Raw genomic sequence first — 27455 nt, 5'->3', positions numbered from 1 at the left:
CACACAGCTGGTAATTCCAGCTCTCTCTGTTGTCCTGGGATGCTGCCCTGGCAGACAGCACTGTGGGTGGGTCAGGATTATGGCCTTGGGTTCAGGCAGATTGGGGCAGATTTGGGTCTGAGTTGATCAGAGTTATCTGGCTCTGGGTTTTGACGTTCTTGGAGCCAGTATGGTGGGATGGAGCACCCCAAGTCTGAGGTTGAAAGTTTGAAGGCCTGTGTGCTGAGCTTAGAACTGGGCCAGAGGGTAGAGACTGGGAGTTCTGGACCAATGCCCAGGTTTTAGGGGCTCCAGTTCAAAGAGCTTCGGGTCTGAGAGTGCTGGAGTCTTAGGGCTTCAATTCTGAGGGCCCAGCTCTTAGGTTTTTTAGTCTGAAGAGCCAAGTTCAAGAGCTCCCCACAAAATCAATCTGAGGGGCTTGTTCTAGAAAGTTTGTGGTTCTGCAAGGCACAGCAGGAGAGTCCCATCCTGAAGGCCCTTTTTTCTGGGTCTTAGGGTTCTTTGACCTGGGAGGCTTGATGGGAAAGGGTCAGTTGTAAGTCACGGTGTACAGTTTTGAGGGCCTAATATGAGAAACCTATCAAGGAAATGTTTGGGATTGTTTGGGCCTGAGCGTTCCCGGAGCCTAGAGCCCAAGACGCCGTGTCTTCGGCTCTGAGGACCTCTTGGGGGTGATGGCTTAGGGTGAACTGTCCCGAGGTCTGAGGCCGGTGCTGAGGGTATCGAGCTTGCGGTGCGCCTACGTGGAGCTTGGAGGCGCAGCTCCAGGACAGCTGTGACCGACGGTTTGGCCCTAGGACCCCGCGGAGGGGGCAGCGCGAAAGGGTTGCCTGTGCCCACGGCCAAGGCGGCGGGGGCCGGTCGGCGCTAGGACCCCGCGGGCCCGGCGGGCGGCGGCGGCGGCGCGTGGGGCGGCGCGTGTTGACAGCGGCGGCGGCGGCAGAGCCCGGCGGGCGGCAGGACTCGGCGCCCGCGGTTCCTGCCCCTGGTCCCGAGGCGGTGGCGGACCGGCGTCCCGGGATGGCCTTCATGGAGAAGCCGCTGGCCGGCAAGGTGCTGCTGGACGACACGGTGCCGCTGACAGCGGCCATCGAGGCGAGCCAGAGCCTGCAGTCTCACACGGTGCGCGGCCCGCCGGTCGGGGCGGGCGGCGCGGGGCCGCCCCGGGCCTTGAGAGGGTTGCGGGCGGCCGGGCAGGGTCGCCCGGGAGGGGCCCGGGGCAGGGGTCGGCGGTCCGGGCCGAGAGGGCTCAGGCGTGGCGTCGCTTATGGGCCAGGGTCCTCGGGGCCCAGGCGGCAGCCGAAGTCCTGAGGGGACGAGGGTGGTAACCGCAGCCCCTTGGGCCAAAGGAGTGGGAGGGGCTCGGCGGTGCCCTGGGAAGGGACTCGGAGCCGGGGGAGGTGAGGGACCCCCGGGCCCACCTCGGCCCGGCTGGGGAAAGGGACCACTCAGGACCCACTCCATTTCTCCTCTATGGGGCGGCTGAGTTTCCCTCCTTTCAGCTGGGGATCCGAGTGGTGGGGATGAGGGTGTGCCGGGCCAAATGGAAGGATGACTTTATAGAGCCTACTTGGGATGGTAGAGTGGCCGGTGTCTGAAGCCCCCTTTCCAGGTCAGCTGCTTGCTTGAGGCCCGGGGAGATGGTGAGGGAGGCAGTTTGGGCTCCTGCTGAGGCAGGTGTTTGAAATTGCTCCTTCCCTTCCCTGACATGCTCTTTAGCAGGCAGTGGTAGCATTCAATTGAGTTTAAAACCCACTGGAGTAGCATAAAGTAGTAATAGGTCCTCATAGTAAACACAGACAGAGTTCATTTCTGTTACATAGTGTCTTTTATGGGTCTTTAAAACCGTGGTTGTTTTCATGTGCCTGTACCTTTTTTTTTTTTTTTTTTTTTTAAAGCACACTGTGCATTATAATTTACCGGCAATAAACCAGCACCCCACCCCCACCACCACCACCACCAAACCAGGAGCTGCTAGCCAGTGGGACTTTGTTTGGGAAATAATGAATGGGGAGAGAGAGATTCCTTAGATTGTAATGTTTTGTTGGGTCACCAAATCAGATTCCGGCTCAGAGGCTTGTTTGTTTACCATTGCAGGGTGTTTGGGGTTCATCATCTGGAGCCTAAAGCCCCACAATAGCCTTCTGTTTTTCTTCTTGCTCAAGCTGTTCTGGCGACTTCAAAGACATCTTTTATTCTGTTGTATTAAAGTGGGACTTTTTTGAACCTCAGTTTCCTCTTCTGACAGTCATGCTTTGTAGGGCTTGGATCCTTCAAAGTGTTCACTTCCAGTCTAGGAAAATGATTATGTATTTTTTAAAGTGCATTTTATTTCACTATGCATGTCTTTAATTCTGTTCTACAGACTTGTGAGAAGGCTCTGTATGGGACAGAATTTGTTAACCCCTCTGTAATTTGTGCCTAAGGGAATAGGGGTTAGGAGTTGAAATTTAGGACTGGGAATCAAGAATAAATTCTGCTATTTTAAGTAGATTATTATTTTAACTTGACTATTGACCAGTACGTCTTATAACCTTTCAGGGAGTGGGGTTGGGTCTTAGGCTTATTTTGTACTGAAAGTCCAGAGAGAGTTGATTATAAATGCTCACAGACTACTTCTTCCAGAAAGCATTTCATGATGGATGGCCACTGCCCCACACCCTGTGCTCACCTCCACCTTAACCTTGATCAGTTTATTCTGTCTTTACTCTAGTTTTCCACTCTACCAGGCTGTGAGAGGACGGACAATTATTGTTCATTTTTGGGCTCCAGTTCCAGGCATCTGATAGGATTTCATGTGTCTGTTGATTGAATAAATGAATGAATTGTAACTGTCCTTCATCTTCTTTTCTGTTTGTGTTAAACTGGAGTGATAAAAAATTGGAATAGCATGACATCTGAGGCTCTTCATTAAGGGGTCAGTGCTTCAGCAAATTGGTGAAAGATGTCGTAGGATTCTGTTTTTATTGCAGAGGTTTTCTTTAAGAAATAAAATAATTTAGGGTAGAGAATGAGAGTTCCTATAATGATGACTGAACACCAAAGACAGTGACTCACAGGAGACACATAGAGGCAGATGTGGCAGAGTGAAAAAAAAAAATGCAGCATTGTCTTGCGTAATTTTTGACTGTTCTATGTTCTTGTCAGTTTAGCTGTAAAATATGAGTCTGAAAAATATTGCATCAGCCCTGAACTTTATTGAGAAAATCCTATGCTGATGCAAACTTTTTGGACTAGTAGAGTCTTAAGAGTAAGTCTCTTTAAAACAGGAACTGTTGGAAATTGTTTTGAAAAGCGGTAGTTGTTAAAAGTGGTATATAGAAGAAAAAGGCGTTGTTTTCTGTTGGGAAGTTGGAAGATGGTTTTCTGGCTTGTTAGCTGAAGGGAGATGGTACCCCCAAAGTCAGAGGACCATCCTCCCTTTCAAATGCCAAATCTCTGTGAAGTTACTGCTTGACTGTATGTAGGACAAAAAGCTATGGAGAGGGTACATGGTAGACATCCTTTGGGTTGAACGAGGCAGGACCCTAATGTGGGTTTGGGGTGACATGTCATGTGACGACATTGGTTGGGCAAATCACTTAAGCCTTTTTTTTTCCTTTTCACTTAAGCTTTTTGATGTTTAGCTTTGTCACCTGTAAATGGGGTAATAAAATGCCTGCCCTGCCTGCTTCCCTAGGTTGTTAAGAAGATCAGATGAAAAAGTCTTTACGAAGTATTTGTAAAGTACATTGCTTCCTCCTTCCATCTGTTCATTGTGTGGCCACATATATGCAGAGGGTTAAATACATTAACACGTTTTGATTGCAAGTAAGCTAATTTCGGGCCATGGTTGCTTTTGTTTATCAAGGTTGTTGAGCCTTGGGAAACAGGATTTATAGCAGAAAATGTTTTGTTCCATATGATTGAGAATTTATGGACTTGGGAGGGGAAAATTCTGTGGATTGGAAAATAGAGATGCCAGAAGGATGAAGGGAACACAAGGTCACCACCAGAAAGGCATATTGGGATGAAAAACCGGCAGAAGGTGCAGGTTGGTAGGTGGTTCTGTGCCTGAATGTGGTTTGAATGATTTTGTTTTCACATTTATGGAGCACGATGAATTTAGCTTCAGGAAATAGAGCAGGCTTCTGCTGCAAGGAAATGAAACTTCCATAAAATCAGAAAGGACGGTATTTAGAGATGATTTCAGCAAGGGCAGTAGGGAGTGGAAAGGGAAGAACTTTCCAGACAAAAGAGATTCTAGTAAAAGAAGTCACCCAGGTAAATTGTGGGAAACTTTGGGAGCGTTATGAATGAAATATGTAAGTTCTCAACTACCTGAAAGGGAAAGGTTTGGAAGTCGACTGAAGAAAACTGCTTAGCTAGCTGAAATAGAAACCAGAGGAAAACCTCCAGTTTTGGAGAAGGTTGTTGTCAACTGTCTGTATCTAATTTTTGCTGGTCACTATGCTGTAGTTTGATAGGTCTTAATTTCCCATTTCCTCCCTTTTTAACTGTTCTTCCTTGAGGTTCACCAGGGCCCATTGACTCTGCATTTGGTACATTTTGTTCTTGAGAAACAAGACGGTTTAGTGGTATTTGAGGCAAAACAGTATTTTACAAGTCAGTGGAAAACAATATTTCGTGTTAAAATCTTTACTGAAAATGGATCTCACCTTGAACTTTGATTTTGGAAAGTGCATTCCTGCACAGCTTGTTTATTCAACAATACCTGTTCCCTTAACAGAGGTGTGCTGAGCGCCTAGCATGTGCCAGGCACCTGCTGGAGGTGAACTTCACAGCTCCTGCCCGCATGGAACTTTGTTCTGTCAGATTCTGAGGTCTTCTGTTTTCCAAGGTATATGCAAGTCAACTAGAATCTTTACCTGTCATAACAAAGAGTTTTGAAGTTCCTTTTGTGGCTTGGTTTATTGAGCTTCAACCTCTTCTAACCTATTGTTTTTTAAATAAAGTGTTTTAAACTCTATTCCCATATCACCAGAATACCTGATCCAATGTGATGCCAAAACAGGAGACATGGTTGCTTGAAGGCCCTGACAGTTTAAATAGTCCAGTGCTCAATATCAGAATCCATCTGGGCTTCCTTTGGAGATGTTATTTGGAAACTTATTTTGATTACCAAGTTATATTGAATATGAAAAAAAATTTTTTTTCAGGGTGTTTGCATAGACAAGTGGAAGCAGAATGATCGTTATCTTGCAGCACTTGCACACATTATAATAAGATAATAATAGTGATTTTCTGGGACTCTAATCACTCATCTTCTACTTGGTTGTATATTTTTCTGTGCTTGTCCTTGAAACCCCTGATGGATGCAGTCAGAAAACGGAGCTGGATGCTTAGAGACTTGTAATTAGTTAATTTATAGATTCAGTCTCTTCTTCAGTCTCTTTCTGCTAAAGAATCAATTGTTTTGTACCTTGAGGTAGGGGCTGAGGACTCTTAATTCTCATACGTCACCTCTTTTGAGGATTATCCCACTAGAAAGCTTTCTTGTTTCAGTAATACAGATAATAACCTGGCTGGAGTTACTGGGAGGAAACAAGGATTCTGGGACTAAGGTTTATTTTAGGTGAAAAGATACTTACTCGCTTTGCTCCCCAGGGGTAATAATGAAAACAGCCACCCACATGTACACTTCCATGTGTATTGTGATCTTGAGAATGTTCAAAATACAGGTTGTTGATTGAGCACCTCAGTGGGTTCATCTGGGGCAAGTTAAACAAAACCTCTGTTCTCCACGGCAAGCAGGTGGTGTGAGCGGTTTCCAGGCAGCTTCATATGAAATGAAGCTCCTTTCTGTTCCATCCTGAAAATGGGCAAGGTGGATACAGGCATTGTTACAGAACTTGGAAGTGATTAAGCGTAGGGGAGGTGTTGTGGCAGGGAGAGCAGTAGGCTTTTCCTATTGTTTTCCCCCTTAAGCTGGCATTTACCCTTGTCAGTGACTTCTTTCATGGATAACGTGCCCATGGTTTTGGGAAAATAGGACGTGGCTCCTCTTCAGAGGTGATGAGGGGGGCCCTGTGTTTTCAGCTTGAAACTTTTAACGAAGGGCTAAGAAACAAGTACTTGACCTTGGATAAGTACTTGGACCTCAGTGGAGGGAAGAGTGCCTGCCCGTTGGCCACTTAATCTCTGGTGGACTTTCTGACCACCAAATTTGAGGTAAATCTGGCCGTTACCAGCTCAGGATCACGATAGCATGCATTTCCCCCAAAAGAGGACAGTTGAAAGCAAAAGGAAATTCCATTGTCATTATTGTCTTCAAATAATCCAGTAGTTATTTTTTTAGTGGCTAACAGGGTATTTATTAACATAATGTTAGCTTGGGAAACTCACTGCAGAGTAACAGGAGTCTTCCCCGGAAGCTGTTTGCTTGTGTCGCAGCTTTATGTAATTGACATACCATACAATTTACCCATTTAAGGTGTACAGCTCGATGGCTTTTTGGTATATTCACAGAATACATGTATCTATTGCCATACTCAATTTTAGAACACTTTTCATTATCTTGAAAATAAGCCCCCGACCCCTTAGCCCTCACCCTGGAAAGTTTTATGACATTGCCGGATGCTAACCGCAGGATATATTCTGTCTTTTATCTCTTTGGATCCAGCTTCTTCAGGGTATCTGATTCATCAGAGGGACTGGTCCTCCATAAACACTCTTACACGTTTATATGACCTCTCAGAACCTCACTGACCTGAAACCTGCTCATGAGCTCTGAATCTTCAGGCTGGAACCACTGGAAGAATTTTGAAAACTGTAAATTTGGAGAGTTACTTATTTAAATTGGTGGGAGATGTGCATTTTAAAAAATGCACTGCACTATCACATATATTACCACTTAAAGAAAATCCTCTAAAGATGACATTTGAACAACACGGGGGTTCAGGCACTGGCCCTCCTTACCCTGGGAAATCTGCATATGACCTTGTAACCTGCCCTTTGTATTGGTGTACCGCAGTACATATTTATTGGGGAAAAAAAAAATCCTTGTGTAAGTGGACCCGCACAGTTCAAACCCATGCTGTTGGAGAGACGGCCGTAATGAGAACGGCAGATGAATTATGTCCCGTGAGTGTGAAGAATTGCTCCGGGCCGCAGCCTGCCTGGTGCACGTAGGTGTGAGTGCCAGGGGACTTAGTGACCAGAGTACCCAGGGGAAGGACAGGGGACTCTGTGCCGAAGAGCCCGGCCTCAGACCCGCCTCTTACCGCGGCACCTCTGTTTATGATACTCAAACAAGGCTGCCCACGTTTCTTTGACATGGCTCATCAGAAACAGGCCATTTCTCCTTATTTTTCAGCTGAGGCTTTTTTGGCGGTGGGAGGGGAGCGGGAAGTGGGGCTGTGCTTAGACGGCTCACCTCTTCCCCTTCCCACTCCTTAAGTGGAGAGGGCCACACAGGCCACTGTTCAGCCACTGTGGGTGCTTTTCTCCCTTTTTTTTTTTTTTAACTTGAAATCCAGCCTTTCATGTCTATGTATTGCTATTTTGATTCAAACTAGCACAGTCTCTGCCACAGACAGGAAGCATTCAGTAAGTATTACTGAACCCATGAGTTTGTTGAATGAATGCATTTATTCAGGGCTCAGCTCAGGAAGCCCTTCCTGTAGACCTACTGTCTTGCCTACCAAACTACATGTGGTTTCCTTCCTCTGTCATTCCCATTCAATTTTATTTGTGCAAAAGTCGCAAGCATTTTACACACAGATTGTGTCTTATTCCCTGTTCTCTGTTTATGCCCTCTCTCTCCAACACAGGTGAAACTGTAAATAGCTGGAGGAGTGGGGCAGTGCCTTAGTGATCTTGCTCAATCTCTTCAGCCTCAGTTTCTTTTGAAATTATTTGGCTGCGTTGGGCCTTAGCTGCCGCGTGCGAGATCTTGCCTTGTGATACAGGGATTCTCTAGTTGTGCTCATGGGCTCAGTAGTTGGGCCACAAGGACTTAGTTACCCCTTGGCATGTGGGATCTTAGTTCCCCCAACCAGGGATGGAACCCATGTCCCCAGCATACAGGGTGGATTCGTAACCACTGGATCACCGGGGAAGTCCCAGCCTCAGTTTCTTCATCTCTGAAGTGGAGTTAGTACGAAGATGCTCGGGCTCTGTGTGACGATTAACTGAACTCAGACTCATGGGTCATTCTGAACAGAACTCAGCACATAGATGTCACTGGTTGTAGTTTACCCTCTGTATTTGTTAGAGCCTAGTAACTTTTTAGGTACTTGTACTTTTTTAGGCATTGAATGGAAAAGGGAAAATTATTTCTTTAAAAGTTTGTCTCACTGTCAACTGTGACTGCTAGAAAATAGCAAAAAAGACCGGTGACATTTCAGAGAACCCGACCCCCACCCCCTTCCCGACTCCTTGTTTTCCCCTTTTACCCTGGAGGGACATGCTCTGGCACCCAGGCTCAGAGAGAGAGCGCAGAGTCTCCTTACAGGCCTGCCTGGCAGCAGAGCTGGCTGTTGGTGTTCAGAGGCGGCAGGGGAGGTGGAAGAGGCAAGTGGGCAGGCCACGGGCTCAGCCACCAGACCAGCAGAGGAGTTCCTGAAGGCCAGGCCCGAAGGGAGGAGGTCCCTGGCCAATGCCCACTTCAGCTCCTCACATCCCAGCTTTTGTTCATCATCAAAGGAATCCCAACATCAGTTCACACACACTTGACCTCTGGTAGCAGGGTGAAAAAATAAAATAGAAAGCCCTTTGCTTTGTTCTTTTTCCTGCCACTTCCTCTGACAAGTGACCATGCTCATCGCCATTCGTAGGGGTGGAGGGGGAACAGGCAGCTGACATGTTCTGATCACTGCCTCCTGAGAAACGCATGCATATTCTCTGTGGCCTGACTGCCTTCCTCTCCGCTAAGACGAGCACGGTCAGGCTGTGGGTTTGTATCTGAGGCTTGGATGCAGGCTGCTGTGTGAAGCACACGGTTTCTGCCATGTCGGAAAGCCTCTAAGACGTTGGGAACATTAGCAAGCACTTAGTTTTCCATGTACCAAGCACTATATTGTGTATTCAGCTAAAAAGATGAATGAAATAGTGAGCTTACAACCCTGGTAGAGGTGGTAGACCCATAAACCAAAGGAGAAGTAGGTATTGAAAGTGCCAGCCTGCCTGGGAGCAGAGAGGGCCAGGTGGGTGTGGCCCCACCCAGTTCTCCTGGGGGAAGAAGGAAAGGCTTAACAGAGCCTTCCAGAGAGGAGCTTGTCAATCAGCATTCCACAGGCCTTTTTTTCCCCTTGCAGACTCTTTTCATAATAATACTGAACTGTATAAACCACCTCTGGAAGTGATTTTTTTTTTTTTGGAAGTGATTTTTAAATTTAAAAAATATGCTATTCAGATTAGCACGTTTTTAAAAATTATAATATTTTATCTTTGGGATCTGAATTACACTGGCTTCTGAAACCTTACAGTAAGAATTGTGGTAAGGTAAACATACCTGCTACTTCAGGCAGTTTTCATAATAACCATTTTTACAATGATTCCCATTTCTTGTCTTTCTTACTAACTCATATTTTGCCATTGGCTTTTCCTTAAATCTACCTTTAGTCACAGTCCATTATGGGTGTAAATGAAACCCTATATGACTAAGAAGAAAATAATTTTAAAAGCTACATAATGGTCAAAACCATGATAAATCAACTGGAACTATGAGCACACTCATCGCATCTCTGTGATGCCTCCCTTATGTCTTACACATACACTTGGAGACCCTTTGTTTTGAGTTAAAGGGAAAAAATACTTAAATATTTATTGACAGATTGTTTTAAAGTAGAAATAGAAGCCTCATAAGCTTTAACACATAAATTTTGAAACACTTTCCAGAACCCCTAGTTGTTTATCTTGTTCCAAACTATTACTAACCCACCAAAAGTGTTTCAGTTAAAAGAAAAAAAGAATGAGAGAATGAGCAGCTCTATTCTCTGAGGTCAGGATGCGTTTTCAGGGTGCAGAAGGTCTTTAGTTCATTCATCAGATGCTGCTGTGTTCCTGGCACCATCCTAGGCACTTGGGATGCAGGTCTAAGCAAGGCAGACTTGGTCCCTGCCTTCATTGGTTCATTCATCACACAAAGATTTATTGTAGAGGATTCTGGTGTAGATTAAAAGATGGAAAAGGACCCTAGAGCCAATCGTGGGGTCCTTTGTATGCCGCACTAAAGGATTTGAATAGCAGGGAGGGGGCTCGAAGCACACGTGTGGCAGAAGGTAGTATTTTAGGAACTTCATTTGTAGGCAGCGTGCAAGGTTCAGTAAGAAAGGTGGAAGGAAGAGAAGAGTCCAGAGTGATCACGAAGCAGTGAAGTTAGAAAGGCCATATCTCAAGTCGGTAGCAGAAGGGAAACAGGGACACTAGAAATGATTGCAAAAATAGTATAAGGTCAGCAGTGGGTAGCTGGTCTTCCCAGAAAGATGGTGAATCTGAGTTTGGTTTTAGACAATACTTGTCATGAGAACAGTTAGCATTGTTAAAGCACTTTTTATATGCCGTGTGCTAACTTTTCTCATTTGAAAAGTTTTAACCCATGTAAATGTAACCACTGTGTAACATTTTCATTACTTGAAATATTTTCTTGGTCCTCTTTGCAGTCAGTACCTGGCAACTACTGATCTGCTTTCCGTTACTATTGTTTCACCTTTTCTAGAATGTCATATATACATGGAGTTTTGTAGGATATAGTCTTTGGTTTCTGGCTTCTCTTACTTAGTTTAGAGCTTTGAGCTTGCTCCATACTATTGCATCTTTGTTGTTGTTTTTAAGTGAGAGCAGGTTTATTAGGAGAGATACTCCACAGATAGAATGTGGTTCTTCTGTTGCATGTTTTGTTGTTGTATGTTTTTTATTACTGAGTAATGTTCCACTGTTTGAATGTTCTACAACTTGTTATCTGTTGACCAGTTAGTAGACTTTTGGGTTATTTCCAGGTTGGGGCTAATCATGAATAGAGATACTATGAACATACAAGTCTTTGTGTAGATGTGTTTTCATTTCTCTTGGGTAAGTACCTAGGGACGGAATTGCTTAGTCACATGCTAAGTGAATATTTAACTTTATAAAAAATTGCCAGACTTTTCTAGATTCTCATCTGATGCTCATAACCCCTCTGAATTGTGTCTGTTATCATCACCATTTTTTCAGTTGGAAAAAAGTTAAGTGCAGGAGAGTTGGAGGAAAGTAAAGTACGTAACTTGCTCCAGGCCATAAGGCTGGGGGTCAGCAGAATGAAGGTTTGTCTGAGGCCTTTGGGCGATGTCAGGAGCCATTCCCAGCCTGCTCTGTTGTTAGGGCCACACCTGTTTGGTGGCTCCCCCACGCCGAGGCCTGGCCAAGGACAAACCAGTGGGCCTTCCCCAGTCTGCAGAACCAGACACTAACTTGAGTGACCATTTTCTCACTTCTTCTATTTGGGCTGCTAGGAGTGGAAGTATAAAGAAACAGGTGAAATTAGATAGTATATTTCTGCCTAACCCACTATCTCTGAAATACTGTCATCGATTATATACAATCAATGTAAAGATTGTTAATGTATTTTCCATTGTTTATATGAAGCTTTTGAAATCTGGTGTGTATTTCCCAGTTACAACATATCTCAGTTAGGACTAGCCTCATTTCAGGTGCTCAACAGCCACACATTTTTTGTGCCTACAGTACGGGACAGCACAGATATAGGTATTAAAAATAATGTCCAGAGGTACAGTTACTAAAATGGAAAAAAATTCATGTTACATTAAATGAAAAAAAGCAAGTCATAACACTATATTTAGTATGCTTATATTTTTATAAATACATGTTTATATCTGCAAATATGTCCTCTATAACTGTATTGGCTAGTACTGTAGCCACTGGACTACTTAATTTTTAAAAAAATAAATTTTATTTATTTTTGGCTGTGCCGCGTCTTCGTTGTTGCACGGGGCTTTCTCTAACTCGCGAGCGGAAGCTGCTCTCCGGCTGCAACGCACGGGCTTCCCAGGGCGGCGGCTTCTCTTGCTGTGGGGCATCGGCCCTCGGGCATGAGCTTCAGTAGCCGTGGCTCCCGGGCTCTGGAGCTCAGGCTCAGGAGTTGTGGTGTGCTTGCTTAGTTGCTCCTCGGCGCGTGGGATCTTCTCGGATCAGGGCTCAAATGCGTGCCTCCTGCGTGAGCAGGCGGATTCTTTACCACTGAGCCACCAGGGAAGGCCTGGACTACTTAAATTTAATAAAGTTAAATGAAAGTTAAACTTCCGTCCTTAAGTCAGACAGGGACCATGTGTGCCTCGTGGCCACCACATCAACCTCACCTCCTGGGGTCACTACTCCCTTCAGTCTGCCGACCCGACTGAGAAAGACAGTGGGATCTGCCAGCCCTGCATCCAGCAGGGCTTGGTGACCTTGGAGATCCAGATCCTCCACGGGTTTTAACAGTAAAACACAAGAAAGAGGTTCACTTATCCTGCATTAAACTTAGCGTTTAATGGGAGCGTCGTGTGGAAACACGGCAGCCTAATCAAAGACCCTATTCTGTTTTGGTACAACTGCCATTCAGATTGCTGAGTATTCAGAGCATCCACTTCAGACACGTTCATGTAAAAATGCTCCTTTCTGCTTCAGGACATGCCTAGTATTCATGGTGGGGCTTGTTTAAATCGTTTTCTGATTTATACACACTTTCTATGCGGTGCCCAGATAACACCCATCCTGGAAGCGCATAGACAACAGTTTGTGCACATGTAGCAGGAAGTGGGTTGCAAAGTGCGGGGTATTAACGGCAGGGCGGTGTTGCGAGAGGTCTACAGCCGCGTTAACTCAGATCCCCCAGGCCGGAGTAGCCCTCCTCGCTTGGCCCTCACTCTGTCCCAACCTCTTCCCAACTTGACGGGCTGGTTCTGCCCATTCAGCCAGCCTCAGAATGAGGGGTAGATGGTATGAAAGCGTTCTGCCCAAGGCCATAGAACCGGGGACTCCTGTGCCCCTGGTCAGTCAGGCCTGGGGTAGAGGCCGTTCTGGCTGAGCACCCTTGTTTAGGGCATCTACCCTCTCTGAGCCCCAGGATTGTTGTAAAAGAGTGACATCTACCTCCACGTCTTTCTGGGAGATGGACTAAACTGAGGAACAGAAGGTGTAGAGTAAGTGCTCCATAAACAGCAGTTATTACCTTCAGCTCTGAAGAGAGAAATGGCCGGATGGTGTGCATAGTCACATTTGTGGTTGGATATGAATTGGAGTAGTGTCTCAGGAGAACACAGTGACATTTTTAGGCCAGGTGGGATGAATTTCTGTGTAGTCAACTCTCTGTTATCCTTATTGATGGTAACCAGTTCTACTATAAATTATTGAAAGCAGTAGGGACTCCCCTAGCTTGACTTCTACTTTCAAGTTTTTTTTTTTCCTCCCACCAAATGTTTTACCGTCCCCTACAAGAAGAGTTCATTTGACTTTCATCTTCTGTTTTTCCAGTCTTCCCAGCATAATAAAAGTGCTGATGAATTGTAAATTGACCAAAAGGTCCCTTGCCAAAGGAAAAAAGATGCTAGTTTGCATTTATCACTGATAACATACTATGCTCTTATCCAAGCTTGGGTAATTTTGGTCCTTATCTTACTACTTGAGATTCTTTAAAGTACCATGTTTTAAATGATATGTATGATAAACCAAGGAACTTTAAAAAAAAATGGTTTTCCTAATTGAAATGTAATATGTGCTCATTGAGGATAAAGTGAAAAATAGAAAACAAAAAATAGCTATGAGAATTTAAATCACAGATAATTTCACCTGCGGAGACAACAGATATTAACATTCGGTGTAGTTCCCTCTTCCTATCTATGTCATACCAGAATTTTTTATCCTTTTTAAATAGTTAACATCATAGCACACACCTTTTCCCAGGTAATGAAAATCATTTCAGTTCATCCTTTTAAAGGCTTGCATATTCTTCCACTATGTACGTACGCCATAAATAACTTGCCCATCCTCTTATTGCTGATATCCAGGTTATCTTGGGCTGCCCTTGTGGCTCAGCTGGTAAAGAATCCTCCTGCAATGCCGGAGACCTGGGTTCAATCCCTGGGTTGGGAAGATCCCTCAAGAAGTTGCAAAGAGTTGGAAATGACTGAGCGACTTTCACTTTCAGGTTATCTTAGGGAGGAGGCTTTTTAATTAACCTGCTTTAAAACTGGGTGTAGAAGCTGGGACGATTGAGGTTGGAGGAATGGTATTCCTTGTTAGCAGTCGGAGACTGATAAAAATCGTTTTCCATGTTCCTAGGGGATGGCTGTTCCTTCTTCCCTCGGTGCTCTTGGTGCTGCTGCTGACTCCTTTACTTGCAGGGTAAAGCCACGACAGATTCCCCCTTGAACACCTTGCCTTTGCTATTTTTCTTTTAATATTTATTTTGGGGAGCTTCCCAGGTGGCTCAGTGCTAAACAATCTGCCTACCAAGCAGGAGACTCGGGTTCAATCTCTGGGTCGGAAAGATCCCCTGGAGTAGGAAATGGCAACCCACTCTAGTGTTCTTGCCTGGAGAATGCCATGGGCAGAGGATCCTGGCTGGTTACAGTCCATGGGGTCGCCAAGAGTTGGACAACCACTGAGGGACTGAGCCCGCATGCACACCCGGTCTTGTTGTGAGATGCAAACTCTTAGTTGTGTCATGTGGGATCTAGTTGCCTCACTAGGGATTGAACCGGTGCCCCCTACATCGGGAGCCTCAGCCACTGAGCCACCCAGGAAAGTCCTTCGCTATTGTCTTAGCAGGTAAGAAAACTAAGTTACAAAGCCAGCCTTTGTGCTGGCTGCTCTAAGTACGGATGTCACTGAATATTCGCGCAGCCCTGTTGGAAAGGTATGATCTTGCAGATGAGGAACCCGAGGCTCAGAGGAGTTAGGTCACAAAACTGGTAAGTGGCAGAGAGGCACTGTGCCTTCCCCTGAGGCCCTGTGGTCATGGCTGATCACCACACAGTGACCAGCTAGAGGGACTCGGGGTGGCCTGTCTTCCAGGCAGTGGCAAACGAGGATAGAGCGAGAAGCAGCCTGAGGAAGATGAATGCTTCTGCCCCGATACTTAGGTTGGTAGCAGCTGAGCGTGTGAGGGGTGAGAAGTTGGCCATCTGAGACACCAGAACCCACATGAAAGTCACAATCGCCAGCCAGATCAGAATTTGTGTGTTTGTGTTTTCTAGCCAGTTAAATATGTCGTGTGTGATTCTCTGAGTTCATGTTCTCTGCGTCTATTTCTACCCTTTTAGGACATTGGCCTAAGAGGTGTGAGGACTGTTGAACAAGCAAAGGTCATATTTCATTTTTAATTGCTATTTAATTGAGTCTCCAGATTTTCCAGGGTTTATTTTCTTTGCTCTGATGTAAGATGGAATTCATGAGTTTCCATCCTAGCAAATTATGTAATGGTTTTGGTGTCATTTAGGGGTCTCTGTACTAGAGAGCAGCTACAGGAGCTGCTGTTTAAAACATCGCATCCATCCTATAGTCCTGTCTGAGGTCAAAAGCATTTTTGAGTGCTGCTTTGCAGTATCTCTCCTGGCTGGAACGTGGGCTGTCTTTGAAGTCAGCGTGGAGACCAGCTCTCCCGGCAGAGCAGCAGACCAGCCGGCAGAGGAGAGCATGGGCTTCAAAGGGCCTAGGAGAAGGGCGCATGCGCAGTCCTTCTTTTGAGGACGCTGACTCTCATTTCCGGGATCAAAGCATGTTTGTGACGTGATCCTTGTCCCTTCTGTGAAAGCAGAGTGGAAACTGGAGACTTTGTTTTGCATAAAGTTAGAGCACAAGGTTCTATGATTCAGTCAGTTAGGTTTTTTTTTTTCCAGTTAGGTTTTAAATGAAATTTATTTCATGTGGTTGAAAAGGAGATACACTTGACTTCACTCAGTTGCCAAAACGTAGGTGAACATAGCAGTGATTCTTCAGATGCCTTTTTTTTTTTTGCCTTTATTGATTTTACTATATTTGTTTATTTAATTGGAGGATAATTGCTTTACAATATTGGGTTGGTTTCTGCCGTACATCAACATGAATCAGCCACAGGTATACATATGTCCCCTCCGTTTTGAACCTCCCTCCCATCTCCCACCCCACCTCACCCCTCTAGGTTGTCTCGAGCACTGGGTTGAGCTCGCTGCCTTATACAGCAGATTCCTACTGGCTGGCTGTTTTACAGATGGTAATCTGTGTGTTTCCATGCGGCTCTCTCAATATGTCCCAGCCTCTCCTTCCTACACAAGTCTGTTCACTATGTCTGCGTCTTAATTGCTGCCCTGCAGATAGCTTCATCAGCACTGTTTTTCTAGATTCCATATATATGTGCTATTGACAACAGCTAGGGCATGGAAGCATCCTACATGTCCATTGACAGATGAATGAACAAAGAAGCTGTGGTACACAAATACCATGGAATATTAGTCCTAAAGAAGAACCCACAGTCAGTCCTAACGAGGTGAATGAGCCTAGAGCCTGTTATACAGAGTGAAGTAAGTCAGAAAAACAAGTATCACATATCAATGCATGTATATGGGGTGTAGGGAGATGGTGCTGATGAACCGATCTGCAGGGCAGCAGTGGGGATGCAGACATGGAGAAGAGATGCCTTATTAAAACCTGAATGCTTTCATTTGTTTGGGGGCAGGTTTTATACATTATCAGCTCGCACAGCAGTTGAAATAAAGCAGAGGCACATTCTAGCTCTGAAAATCTGCAGATGAAACAGTGATAATGACTGTTTAGTAGGGCAAGGAGTAGTCATTCATTCTCAGTGAAATATTAAGGATTGTAAGCAGGCAGGCAGGTGGCCTGCACGCCAAGCAGAAGTCCTGCAACCGTGAGAATTTCTTCAGGAAGCTTGCTGTCCTGCAGGGTCGGGCCACCCCCTGCCCTGCTATCACCGTGTGGTAGCGCAGGCCTGTGTATTGATTTTCATGCAGTCTGAGGGCCTGGGAGATCCGTGGGGATTTCCTGGAGAAAGCTTCTAGATTTTACCTGGATGCGGGTGCACATGCGGGTAGCAATATGCCACCTGTTCCCCGAAGGGGCTCGTGATCAGTTAACAGACACCCGTCACCGAGCATTCACTGGACTTCTGCGCCTTGGCCTGACCTTGTGCCGAGTGCTGTTCGGAATACAGAGAAATGTGTGATTTTAGCCTTTGAAGAACTCAGTCCAGTTGGAGAGACACTCACTCCCCAAACGTAGACAGACGTTGGGACAAAGATAACCCTGATATGGTTAAAAAGCTGGACGTCCCAAGTTTTGACTGGGCAGAACAGCAAAGGGAGAGAAGTAAATAAGGGTTGCTCAGGCTCTGCGAGGCCTGATTAGGTAGAGGAGGGATCAAATAGAAAGGGTTAGGACAGTTCGCGCAGGCGATAGAAGAGCGTGGACGCCAGGCTGAGGAGTTTGGGTTTTATCCCGCGGCCAGCGGACGCCCCTGCAGGCTCCTGCCCAGGGAAGTAGCAAGTGTTGGGGGTCCGGCAGGGCCGCTTGTGCTCAGCTTTCCCTTGGGGTCTGGCAGTGGACTGGGAGTGCTGTGGTGCCCGGGCACTGGAGACCCAGGCCTGGCCTCCTACCCCAGATCTCCTGTTTTCTAGTCAAGGTGTTGACCGTTTCAGAGACTCTGCCCCTGGCTGTAAATGAAGCTTCCTGTTTCTTCCTTGCTCTCCTGAAGGGACATTGGCGGATGCCGTGAGTGGGGCCACCACTGCGGGACTGTGCGGGGAGCGCCAGAGGGCTCAGGTTAGGCACCTCCCATGCCCAAGAAGAAAGGAGAGCCCCTGCAAGGAGGCGGGGAGGGCTGGGGGAAGGGGGCAGAGGACACTGTGACTTGTGGCGGGTGCTTGGTTCACTGGTTCCCTTCCTCTCAGGAGAGGGTTTTTATTTTTGTAGTGTGAAGCTGCTTCCTATTGACGAGGTTTTAGAACAGTGATTTTCGCCTCTGGTGGCACGCTGGAATCACTGGGGAACTTTTAAGACCTACTAATGCCTGTGCCTCAGCCCAAACAAGGTAAATCAGAATCTCTGGGAGGTAGGGTCAAAGCTTGGGTATCTTTTTTTTTTAAGTTCTCTGGGTGATTCTAGAATGTAACAGGGTTGGGACCCTCTGCATAGAAGTAGAGAAGTAGGAACACCGACAAGTGAAATACCTCCAAACAACTTCCCGGTCTCTCTGTGCTCTGAGTCTCAGTGAATCTGATTGTTGTGCGTAAAGGGAAGAGAAGAATGCCATCGATTCAGTGGATTTAAAGTTTGGCTTTAAGTTTTGACATTAGCTTCTTTTACACACTTCTTTCAAAGTGGTCTGTTTGTAGCTCACTAAAGTAATTTGGGGCCAAAGTAAGTTTTCCTCCCTAGTTTTTCCTGAAATCTCATCACACTGATGCACCTTTGAATAGCAGCTACAGTGCAGTAAAATCTTGAGTATCTTTTCAGAAACTCGGGAAATACAAAATGTCAGTGAGGATACTTATTGGGGAAATGCCTACATTGGGGGCATTGATCAACTCTTGTGGAAATGACAGCTCCTACCCCTGCCCCTGAGAATGTGTCCATCTGAGTTCCCCAGACTGGCGAGGACCCCCATCATTCAGGACTGCAGAAAGAGCCAGGCTCAGGGCATCCCCAGGGCCCTAGGGGTTGCCAGCCATGCCTGGCAGGTTGGAAAGTCTGAGGAATCAATGATGTGGGTTCCAGCTCCCAATCAGCCGCCTCCCAGCTGTGCAACCTTAGACAGCGCACTTAATTTTGCCGATCCCGTTTTAGCAGAGGTCCTGCCACAAGATCAGTGCTTATCTTACGGCAATTCTATCTTCTGTCCCCTAGCTTAAGTCAGAAGTCACGTGGTCCCGGTGTCTTTCCAGATTGAAAAACTTCAACCCCCACCACACTGATTTGCTGAGATGCCCACATTCTAGGGCTGTCTGCAGGGCAGCCACCCCACCCGGCCAAGATAAAGGGATGTGGTGTCCTGAAGAGGAGCAGGAAGGAGGCCCTTTGGGGAAGTGGCAGCAGATGGCAGGCCGGGCAGCCGGCAGAGATCTGTGACGCAGAGCCGCCCCACGGGGCTCTTAGCTCTCCCCTCCGTGCCCAGTGCTCTGCCATCTCTTACAGAGCCCGCAGGTTCTGTTCCACATCAGAGACGGTGGCATCAGAGAGGTGATGCACTGAGAGATTCTGGGCTGCTGACTGCAGCTCTGGAGGTGGAAGCCTGCCTTAAATGTTGGGTTTCTGCTGGTCTCCAGGGCTCTCTTCTCTCGGTTTTCATCAGCGCTGCAGCCTGGTAGCAGCAGTAGAACAGCTGTGCTGTGTTTGCTTTTCAAATCAGGGATTTGAGGTGGAGGTATTTTCCTTTTAGTAAGGCTGGGTGGTGACATTCAGGCACACTGAAAAAAATTTTTTTTATATATATTTAGGGATGAACTTGCTCCTTTCAAGTGGAATGAGCATATTTCTGAGCAAAATCACCCTTACCTGTTTCCCACTATCTGTAAGCACACGGCAGATGGGACCTGAGGGCAACACTGGAGCCTGAAGGTGTCTCACTGTGTCTGTCCAGGGGAAGCACAGTGAGGTTTCTGAGGCCACCAGTGATTAAGGGCGCCCTCTGGGTGGGTGAGCACATGTCACCCACGGTGTGTGGAGCAGGCTGCAGCAGAGGACAGGCGATGGCAGGACTCCCCCTTCCACCCGCTGCACCCCCAGCCTCCATGGACTGGAGTGGCCTGTTTCACTTGATGAATGTGGCCCTGGGGTTCTCCGTCAGCACTGTCGACACGCAGGCCCACGTTGTCTCTCACTGTGAGGCTGTCTCGTGTGCTTCGTGTGTATTTAGCAGCATCTCTGGCCTCTGGCTCTCAAGTTCCCACGGCATTTCCTCATGCTGTGACAACCGGAGATGTCTCCAGGCATTGCCACATCTCGGGGCAGATCCACCTTCTTTGGGGAAAAAACACTGATGTCAACATAAGAGTGTCTTGGCAGAAACGTTAATTAGGATGTCATTTGGGGACATCCCAGTCTGACTGTTTGCAACCCCATGGACGATACAATCTGTGGATTTCTCCAGGCCAGAATACTGGAGTGAGTAGTCATTCCCTTCTCCAGGGGGTCTTCCCCACCCAGGGATCGAACCCAGGTCTCCTGCATTGCAGGCAGATTCTTTACCAGCTGAGCCTCCAGGGAAGCTCAAGAATACTGGAGTGGGTAGCCTATCTCTTCTCCAGGGGATCTTCCTGATCCAGGAATCAAACTGGGGTTTTCTGCATTGCAGGTAGATTCTTTTTACCAGCTGAGCTACCAGGGAGACCCCTCTGACCTCAAGACCCCAGCCCCATCTTGTACTTACTGCTTCCCTTTTGCCAGATGTTTCCCCTCCACATCATCACATGCCATTTTATAGGCAAGTTACAAAACAAAACCCCTAAACTGCATGTCCACAGAGGGAAGAGTGAAGTTGGACTGTGGGAGTTGTCCCCCTAGCATGGACAGAAGCACAGGGATGGGGACATGGTAACTGCTCACGTGATGTTTATCATCTGCAGCAACATGTTTGTAAAACCCGGTCTGAACTTTAAACTCAGAGTATATGAAGCAGGACAACAGTGTTCGTTTCACATCTACCAAGTGCTCAGCATTGAACTGCAGTTTATTTATTTATTTTTGACTGTGCTGGGCCTTCGTTGCTGCACGGGCTTTTCTCTAGTTGTGGAGAGTGAGGGCTGCTCTGCAGTCCCGATGCATGGGCTTCACATTGCAGTGGTTCCCTTGTGGCAGAGCATGGGCTCTAGGCATGCGGGAACCAGTAGTCATGGCACGTGGGCTCAGCAGTTGCAAATACTTGTGGTGCACGGGCTTAGTTGCTCTGTAGCATGTGGAATCTTCCCCGATCAGGGATAGAACTTGTGTCTCCTGCACTGGCAGGCGAATTCTTTACCACTGAGCCACCAGGGAAGCCCTTGAGCTGGAATTTTGAAAGTATTATTCCTCTGACAGATAATAGTGAAGCAATGGATGCTTGAAGTGATTTTTGAGAAGTAACAGTTCCCCCCGATTTGAACATCAAAACCTGTTTGCATGTAGTTGTTTGGAAGTACTCAATTAGATGTGCTGATTTTAGCTTTACTATAAGAATGTAAAAGCACAGACAATCTGCCAGTAAGAGAACCCTGAGAAAAGAAGAAAATGTCAGAGCTAACAGACTGATCTCCAAATACAAGAAAGCCAGGTATTTTTAGCATTTTATCTTTATGTATTCAGAAATAATTGCATTGGTATATTGCTTAAGAGATTTGCCATACTACACAATCCAGTTTTGAAATATTTATATTATAACCTGACATGAAACCAGCTAAGCAGGGTGCCAGCCACGTAGTTGATTCACTCGTAATTGAGTGGATATTGTTGAATGTACCATTCTTAACATAGTTCAGAGTAGGCAGAAATTTCTGCTTACGTGAACTTTATCAACCTTTGCAAACTAAACAGAATGGAAATGAATGATAGTGTAATAAGATCTATTTTAAAATTCAGCTGCCAAGTTAACAATGCTTATTTGGCTTTATTTTCTACATAACCTATTTAATTCAGAATTAATTCAGTAGAAAGGATTTGTTGAGTCCTGTGTTGATTAAGCATTTGTTGAGTAGTTACTATAAGTAATACCTGAATCATACCATCCCAAAATGTTAAAACAATTCTGAGCATTTGAGGAAAAAAAAGTTACTGTTTTTTTCTATGCTTCATCATAACTCCCTGTGTGTGTAAGCAGAAGGCTGAGCGAGGTCTTTTATTTCCTGCTTATTTGATTACCTGGGGAAGCTATGAAAACTTCTGATTCCTAATTTCTATCTTGTAGATTCTGATTTAGCAAGTCTTGGGAATGGTATTTTTAACTCGCTCACTTCTCCTTGCTCCCCAGGATCAGGCAGCTTCCAGTGATCAGGCAGCTTGGGAGGAGGGGGAGGTGTCACTGGATTTGGTTTCTTGGGAAAATGCTATCACTGCATACCTATACTACCTTTTTACCTGTTTTCTTAACCAAGGCCTTTTCTAACCGAAAAACTTATATGCAAACTTTGAGCAGGAAAAATCATTGATCTTAGTCCTCTGACTCTACTAAACTAATTTTGAATGCCTAAGGTTAATTTTTTAGATTTGAGATAATTGCAGATTCACATACAGTTATAAGAAACCTTGCAGAGATCCCATATATCTGTTACCCAGTTTCTGTCATTGGTAGTGTCTTGCTAAAGTTGATATGATATCATAACCAAAATATTAACGTTGCCCAGTCAAGATACAGCACCTTTCCATCGGCCCAGACATGCTCATGTCTTAGTCCATTCAGACTGCTCTAGCAAAATACTGTGAACTGAGTGGCCGATCCACAACAGATTTGTTTCTCACAGTTCAGGAGGCTGAAAGTCCAAGACTGAGGTGCTAGCATGGCTGCCTTCTGATGGTCGTCCTCCTGGTTCAGAGCTAGCACCTTCTCAAACGATCCCATGTGGCGGAAAGGGTGAGGGACCGCTCTGGAGCCTCTCTGCGAAGAGTGCTGACCCCATTCTTGAGGGCTTTGCTCTCATGACCTAAGTAACTCCCAAAGGTCCTCCCACTTTCTAATACCATCATTTTTGGGAGTTAGTATTTCAGCATGTAAACCTTGTGGGGACCGAGACGTTCAAACCATAGCACATCACCTTGCCCTTCTCTAGTCCCACCTGATTCCCTTCCACACACACCCTGCTACCCCAGCCATGACTGTTGACAACCAATAGGCTGTTCTCCATATCTGTGATTCTGTCATTTCATAAATATTGTCTAAATGGAGACATGTAGTTTATAATCTTTGGGGATTTTCTTTTTCACTCCGTGTAATCCTCCAGAGGGGCTTCCCTAAGTGGTTCAGATGGTAAAGAATCTGCCTGCAATGGGGGAGACCTGAGTTTGATCCCTGGGTTGGGAAGATCCCCTGGAGGAGGGCATGGTAACCTACTCCAGTATGCTTGCCTGTATAATCCCCATGGAGAGAGGTGTCTGGCGGGCTACAGCCCATGGGGTTGAAAAGAGTCTGACATGACTGAGCGACTAAGCACACACACCCAGGATCCTCCAGAGATTCATCGTTTGTTGCACGTATCAATAGTTTATTCATTTTTGTTGCTGAGTAGTATTCCCTGGTATGGAAGTAGCAAAGTTTAAACATACACCTGTTTAAAGACATCTGTCTTTTCTACTTTGGGGCTATTACCAATAAAATAGCTGTGAACATTCATGTATAAGTTACTGTACAGACATAAGTTTTTGTTTCTCTGGAATGAATGTCCAGGGGTGCAGTTGCTGGGTCATAATGATAGCTGCTTGTTTTAATTTAAAAAAAGTTGCCAAACCATTTTATAGAGTTTCAGTGCCATTTAAAATTCCCGCCGTTAATTTATGTGATCCCTATTTGGCTATTTCCCTAGCCAGCATTTGGTGTTATCATTATTTTTTTGTTTGAGCTGTTCTGATAGAAATACAGTGATATCTCATTGTAGTCTTAACTTTGCATTTGATTGATGACTGGTAATGTTGAATATCTTTTTCTGTGCTTATTTGCCATCTGTATATCCTCTTGAAAGGAATATATATTCTGCTGTTGTCGAATGGAGTGTTCTATAAATGCTGATTACATTTGTTAGTTGATGATGATGAAATGAAGTTCATATTTTATGGCAGGACAAGAAAAAAAATGAGATGTAAAATTTTTTTCAGCCCATTTGGGCCTCCCAGAGCCCTCCCCTATAGTATGTATTCTGCTTATGCATTAACTAGACCTGTTTAGGAAACAACATTCCTTCTTATTCTAGTAAGAAGTCACCATGACCACGACTTGCTTTGTACGATTTGTTTCTTAACTGCAGATCTGGGTTGTGTAAACGGTTGATACGTCATTTGATGAATAACTGTTTGTCCACAAAACTTGTAGAACTGTGCCTTGGCCTCTAATAGGCCCAACAGTCCTCAAGAGCTTTCTGAAAGAATGTCTCCTGAGTTATAGTCCCCAGGTCGACTTCAATAAAAATTTTCATTGTTTGCTTAGATCAACTGTTGATTAATTTTTCATCAGTAGTGGTTTTGTTGAATTCTTCTCTATTCTTACTGGGTTTCTGTTGTTCTATCAGTTGCTGCGTGAGAGGTGTTGAAATCTCTGACTCTGATGGTGGATTCTTCTTCCAGTCGTTGTCAGTTTTTGTTTCACATGTTTTGCAGCTCTGGTGTTTGAATGCGCATACACATTCAGGACTGCTGTGTCTTGGGGACTTCCCTGGTGGTCCAGTGGTTAAGACTCCATGCTTTTAACGCAGGGGGTGCGGGTTCATCCCTGGCTGGGGAACTGGGATCCCACATGCCACAAGACTGCTGTGTCTTGCTATGAGATTACCCTTTTATCTTTATGCCCCTCTCTGTCTCTAGTAATCTTTTCTGAAGTTTACTCTATCTGATGCTTTCACATCATATTTTTGATCCTCTGATTTGGGTTTTATAATAGAGTTTTATAATAGAGACTTTTTGTTCTTCTTTTTTAGGAATATATCATTCGGGTACAAAGAGGAATTTCTGTAGAAAATAGCTGGCAGGTAAGTTTTTTTGTTTTTTGTCATCGGAAAAATATTTAAACAAAATTCTGGCCTGGAGTCATCTAAAAATCTGCAAAAACTAAAACACGCATAAATATACATCGTATTTCTTTTATAATACTTTAGCTCTAAGACATCTCTTACAAAAGGCTTTCCTGTTCTCATTTGTTTGGTTTAATTCATGTATGATGTTACCACAGAGAGTAGGAATGTGTGCCCCAGTTGGACACGGAGTAAGCAGAGTAGGCAGGTGACTTGTTTTGTTCCTCATGTTGAATGATTCAGGCCTCCTCCCCTGAAGCCAGGGTGTGGGTAGGGCAGGCTAGTAGTCAGTCCACCAGTTTGAAAGATGAGACAGTGCCCGAGACATTGTGCAGCTCGGATGCTGCATTTCATGAACTCTTAAATCTAGTCATGGGCCGTTTCTCTTGATAGGTCCCTCACTGACCGCAGGTCATGTCTATTTACAGCTCCAAGGCCAGCTTTCCTAATGGATGGCCCCAGAGAAAGAGAACTTACTCTATAGATCTAGAGGTCCTTTCCATCCCAGTTGACTTGCAGAAAGAGGCTGAATTCTGTACAGGAGCCATTTCTCTCCTGCTGTGTGATTACATTGACGTTCGCGTTCTGTCTTCCAAAAACCTTACCTTGTCCTTCACAGCCCGGCTTGAACCTTACCTCTCACCTTGAGCAGTCTTTGACCTCAAAGGCTTGTACTTGGTCTTGTATTTGCCTGAGAATTCTAACTACTTTTAGTTGGAATAATTATAACATCACAGAGTCGATGGACATGAGTTTAAACAGGCTCCTGGAGTTGGTGATGGACAGGGAAACCTGGCGTGCTGCTGTCCATGGGGTCGCAAAGAGTCAGACACGACTGAGCGACGGAACTGAACTGAGCATTTATTGTTAAGGCACTGGTTCAAGCACATTAATTCACTTAGCCCATTAAAGCCAGTTCTATGCCATCACATTAGCGTCATTTTACATTCAAAAGGCAAGTAACAACAACAACAAAAAAGGCAACAAACTAGTCCAAGATCATACTGAAGTCTGTGACGGAACAGGGGTAGAATTCAAGTATTCTCTGTGCCACCTTTTGCTCCCTTGTATGGCCTCATGTTTAACTTTTTGATATATATGAATGCCAAGCAGGCCCAAGGACAGTGTCCTACCAGAAAAATCAACCTTTTATATGTAGTCTTGTAAATCCAGTGCTTTAGAGGCCTGGGGAATACTTAATAAAAATGTAGATACTTAACTTCCTGAATTTGTTTCCCTTTGGGTGAGTAGGGTCCTCGATGATCTCCAAGTAATTCTCCTACACACTAATATTTGAGAATCATCAATAAACATTAGAAAAACTATTTGAAAGCCAAATAGCTTCCTTCCCCTCTGACTGAAGAGCTAGTATAATTTGCTGTGGCCTAATCAGTGGCAGGAGGAAATGGCAACCCACTCCAGTGTTCTTGCCCAGAAAATCCCAGGGACGGGAGCCTGGTGGGCTGCTGTCTGTGGGGTCGCACTCAGTCGGACACGACTGAAGTGACTTAGCAATCACTGGCATCAACATAACTAAGAGAAAATGTGTGGACAATGGGTGTGGACAGTGGGTGTGGACTGTTAGCCAGGAGGGGAATTGGTGAAAGGTGGTGCCAGCAGGTGCATCCAGCCTCTAAACTGGTGCGATCTCAAAGAGGGGCGGTTTTACTCAAGGCAAAGATGGAATAGCTTCAAAACTGTCTACATCCATTTACTTTGATTTCATGTTCAGCTAAACATCTTTTTTTTTTTGGTAAATTATTAACTCATCTTTCTAGTTAACTAGGTGCCTAGTTAATTGAAAAAAAAAAATTAAAGAGCAATTCACTCTCAAAACATCATCCTTCTCTCTTACCTGTTGGCGTCTTGTGAGTTTGGCTGGCATTAACCAGTTTCCCACCGTCCGGCCAACTCTGGGACACTGCTTGGTCTGTTTTCTGGGGCTGCCAAGTGAAACAAGTTAAGCTTCAGGTATAAGCCCTGCTACCCTTAATGCAAGTGCCTTGACTCTAGAACACCAATAAGTTTTAAATAAGGAAATGAAAATTGATAGCTTGTGCTGAATCAAAACACCACTGTTTTCTTTCTTCCAGATTGTTAGGAGATACAGTGACTTTGATTTGCTGAACAACAGCTTGCAGGTAATTATTCTAAAACACCAATGACACACATTTGTTGCTTGGGGTATCTTAGAAATTATTCTAAAACACCAATGACACACATTTGTTGCTTGTGGTATCTTCCAGGGTTGGAAATGGCAACATCAGGAACAAGAAGTTATCAGATTTCCCTAGCAAAGGTGATAAGCTCATACTTCAAACAGATGATGTGTGACTCTAAAAATAGACTTGGGGAATAAATGTCATTTATAATAGTCACCGTACAGCCGGTTACCTTTTGCCAGACTGCTTCCTTAACCGCAGTCATGGGATGCTGTGTGTTATCTCCTTTTCACAGGTTGGAAATGCCTAGATGGATTACTAGAGTTGTTCAGTGAGAGCAGGGACTCTCAGACTCTCTTAAACTAGGCCACATAGTCAGCAGCACAGATCAGCACTCAGCAGTAAGTAGAGACACAGCCTTTTTCAGCATTAGCTTTTTTCTCTCAAATAAGTATTCCCAAATCCCTTTGGTTTAAATGTTTGTAGCTCAGTGGCCATGATGGAAAGAGGAGTGATCTGGTGCTGCTAGTGGTCAAAGGGTCCTAGAGAAGTGTGAGCCCTGTGGGAAGTGCTGACAGCATCACCACAGCCTCACCTGGCAGATGGGTCTTCAAGCGCCATGGATTATTGAAGACCA

At 45.3% G+C, this 27455-nt stretch overlaps 1 protein-coding gene across 9 annotated transcripts in view; it reads left to right on the top strand.

Annotated features, from left to right (window-relative positions):
- Positions 1-921: 921 nt before the first annotated feature.
- Positions 922-27455, top strand: part of PXK (PX domain containing serine/threonine kinase like) — an 80362-nt gene continuing 53828 nt past the window's right edge. For 7 of the 9 annotated variants that reach the window (XM_065933376.1, XM_065933375.1, XM_065933368.1 and 4 more), the window contains exons 1-3: positions 922-1122; positions 24564-24614; positions 26750-26797. In XM_065933376.1, the coding sequence (XP_065789448.1) occupies positions 1021-1122; positions 24564-24614; positions 26750-26797 (201 nt within the window). In that variant the 5' untranslated portion in view covers positions 922-1020. The remainder of the gene's footprint in view (positions 1123-24563; positions 24615-26749; positions 26798-27455) is intronic. The other 2 variants (XM_065933370.1, XM_065933369.1) reach the window with 1 other exon arrangement.

Source organism: Muntiacus reevesi, chromosome 4, assembly GCF_963930625.1.
Source record: "Muntiacus reevesi chromosome 4, mMunRee1.1, whole genome shotgun sequence".
NCBI classification, from domain to species: domain Eukaryota; kingdom Metazoa; phylum Chordata; class Mammalia; order Artiodactyla; family Cervidae; genus Muntiacus; species Muntiacus reevesi.
This window is presented reverse-complemented; position numbering and strand designations above follow the sequence as displayed.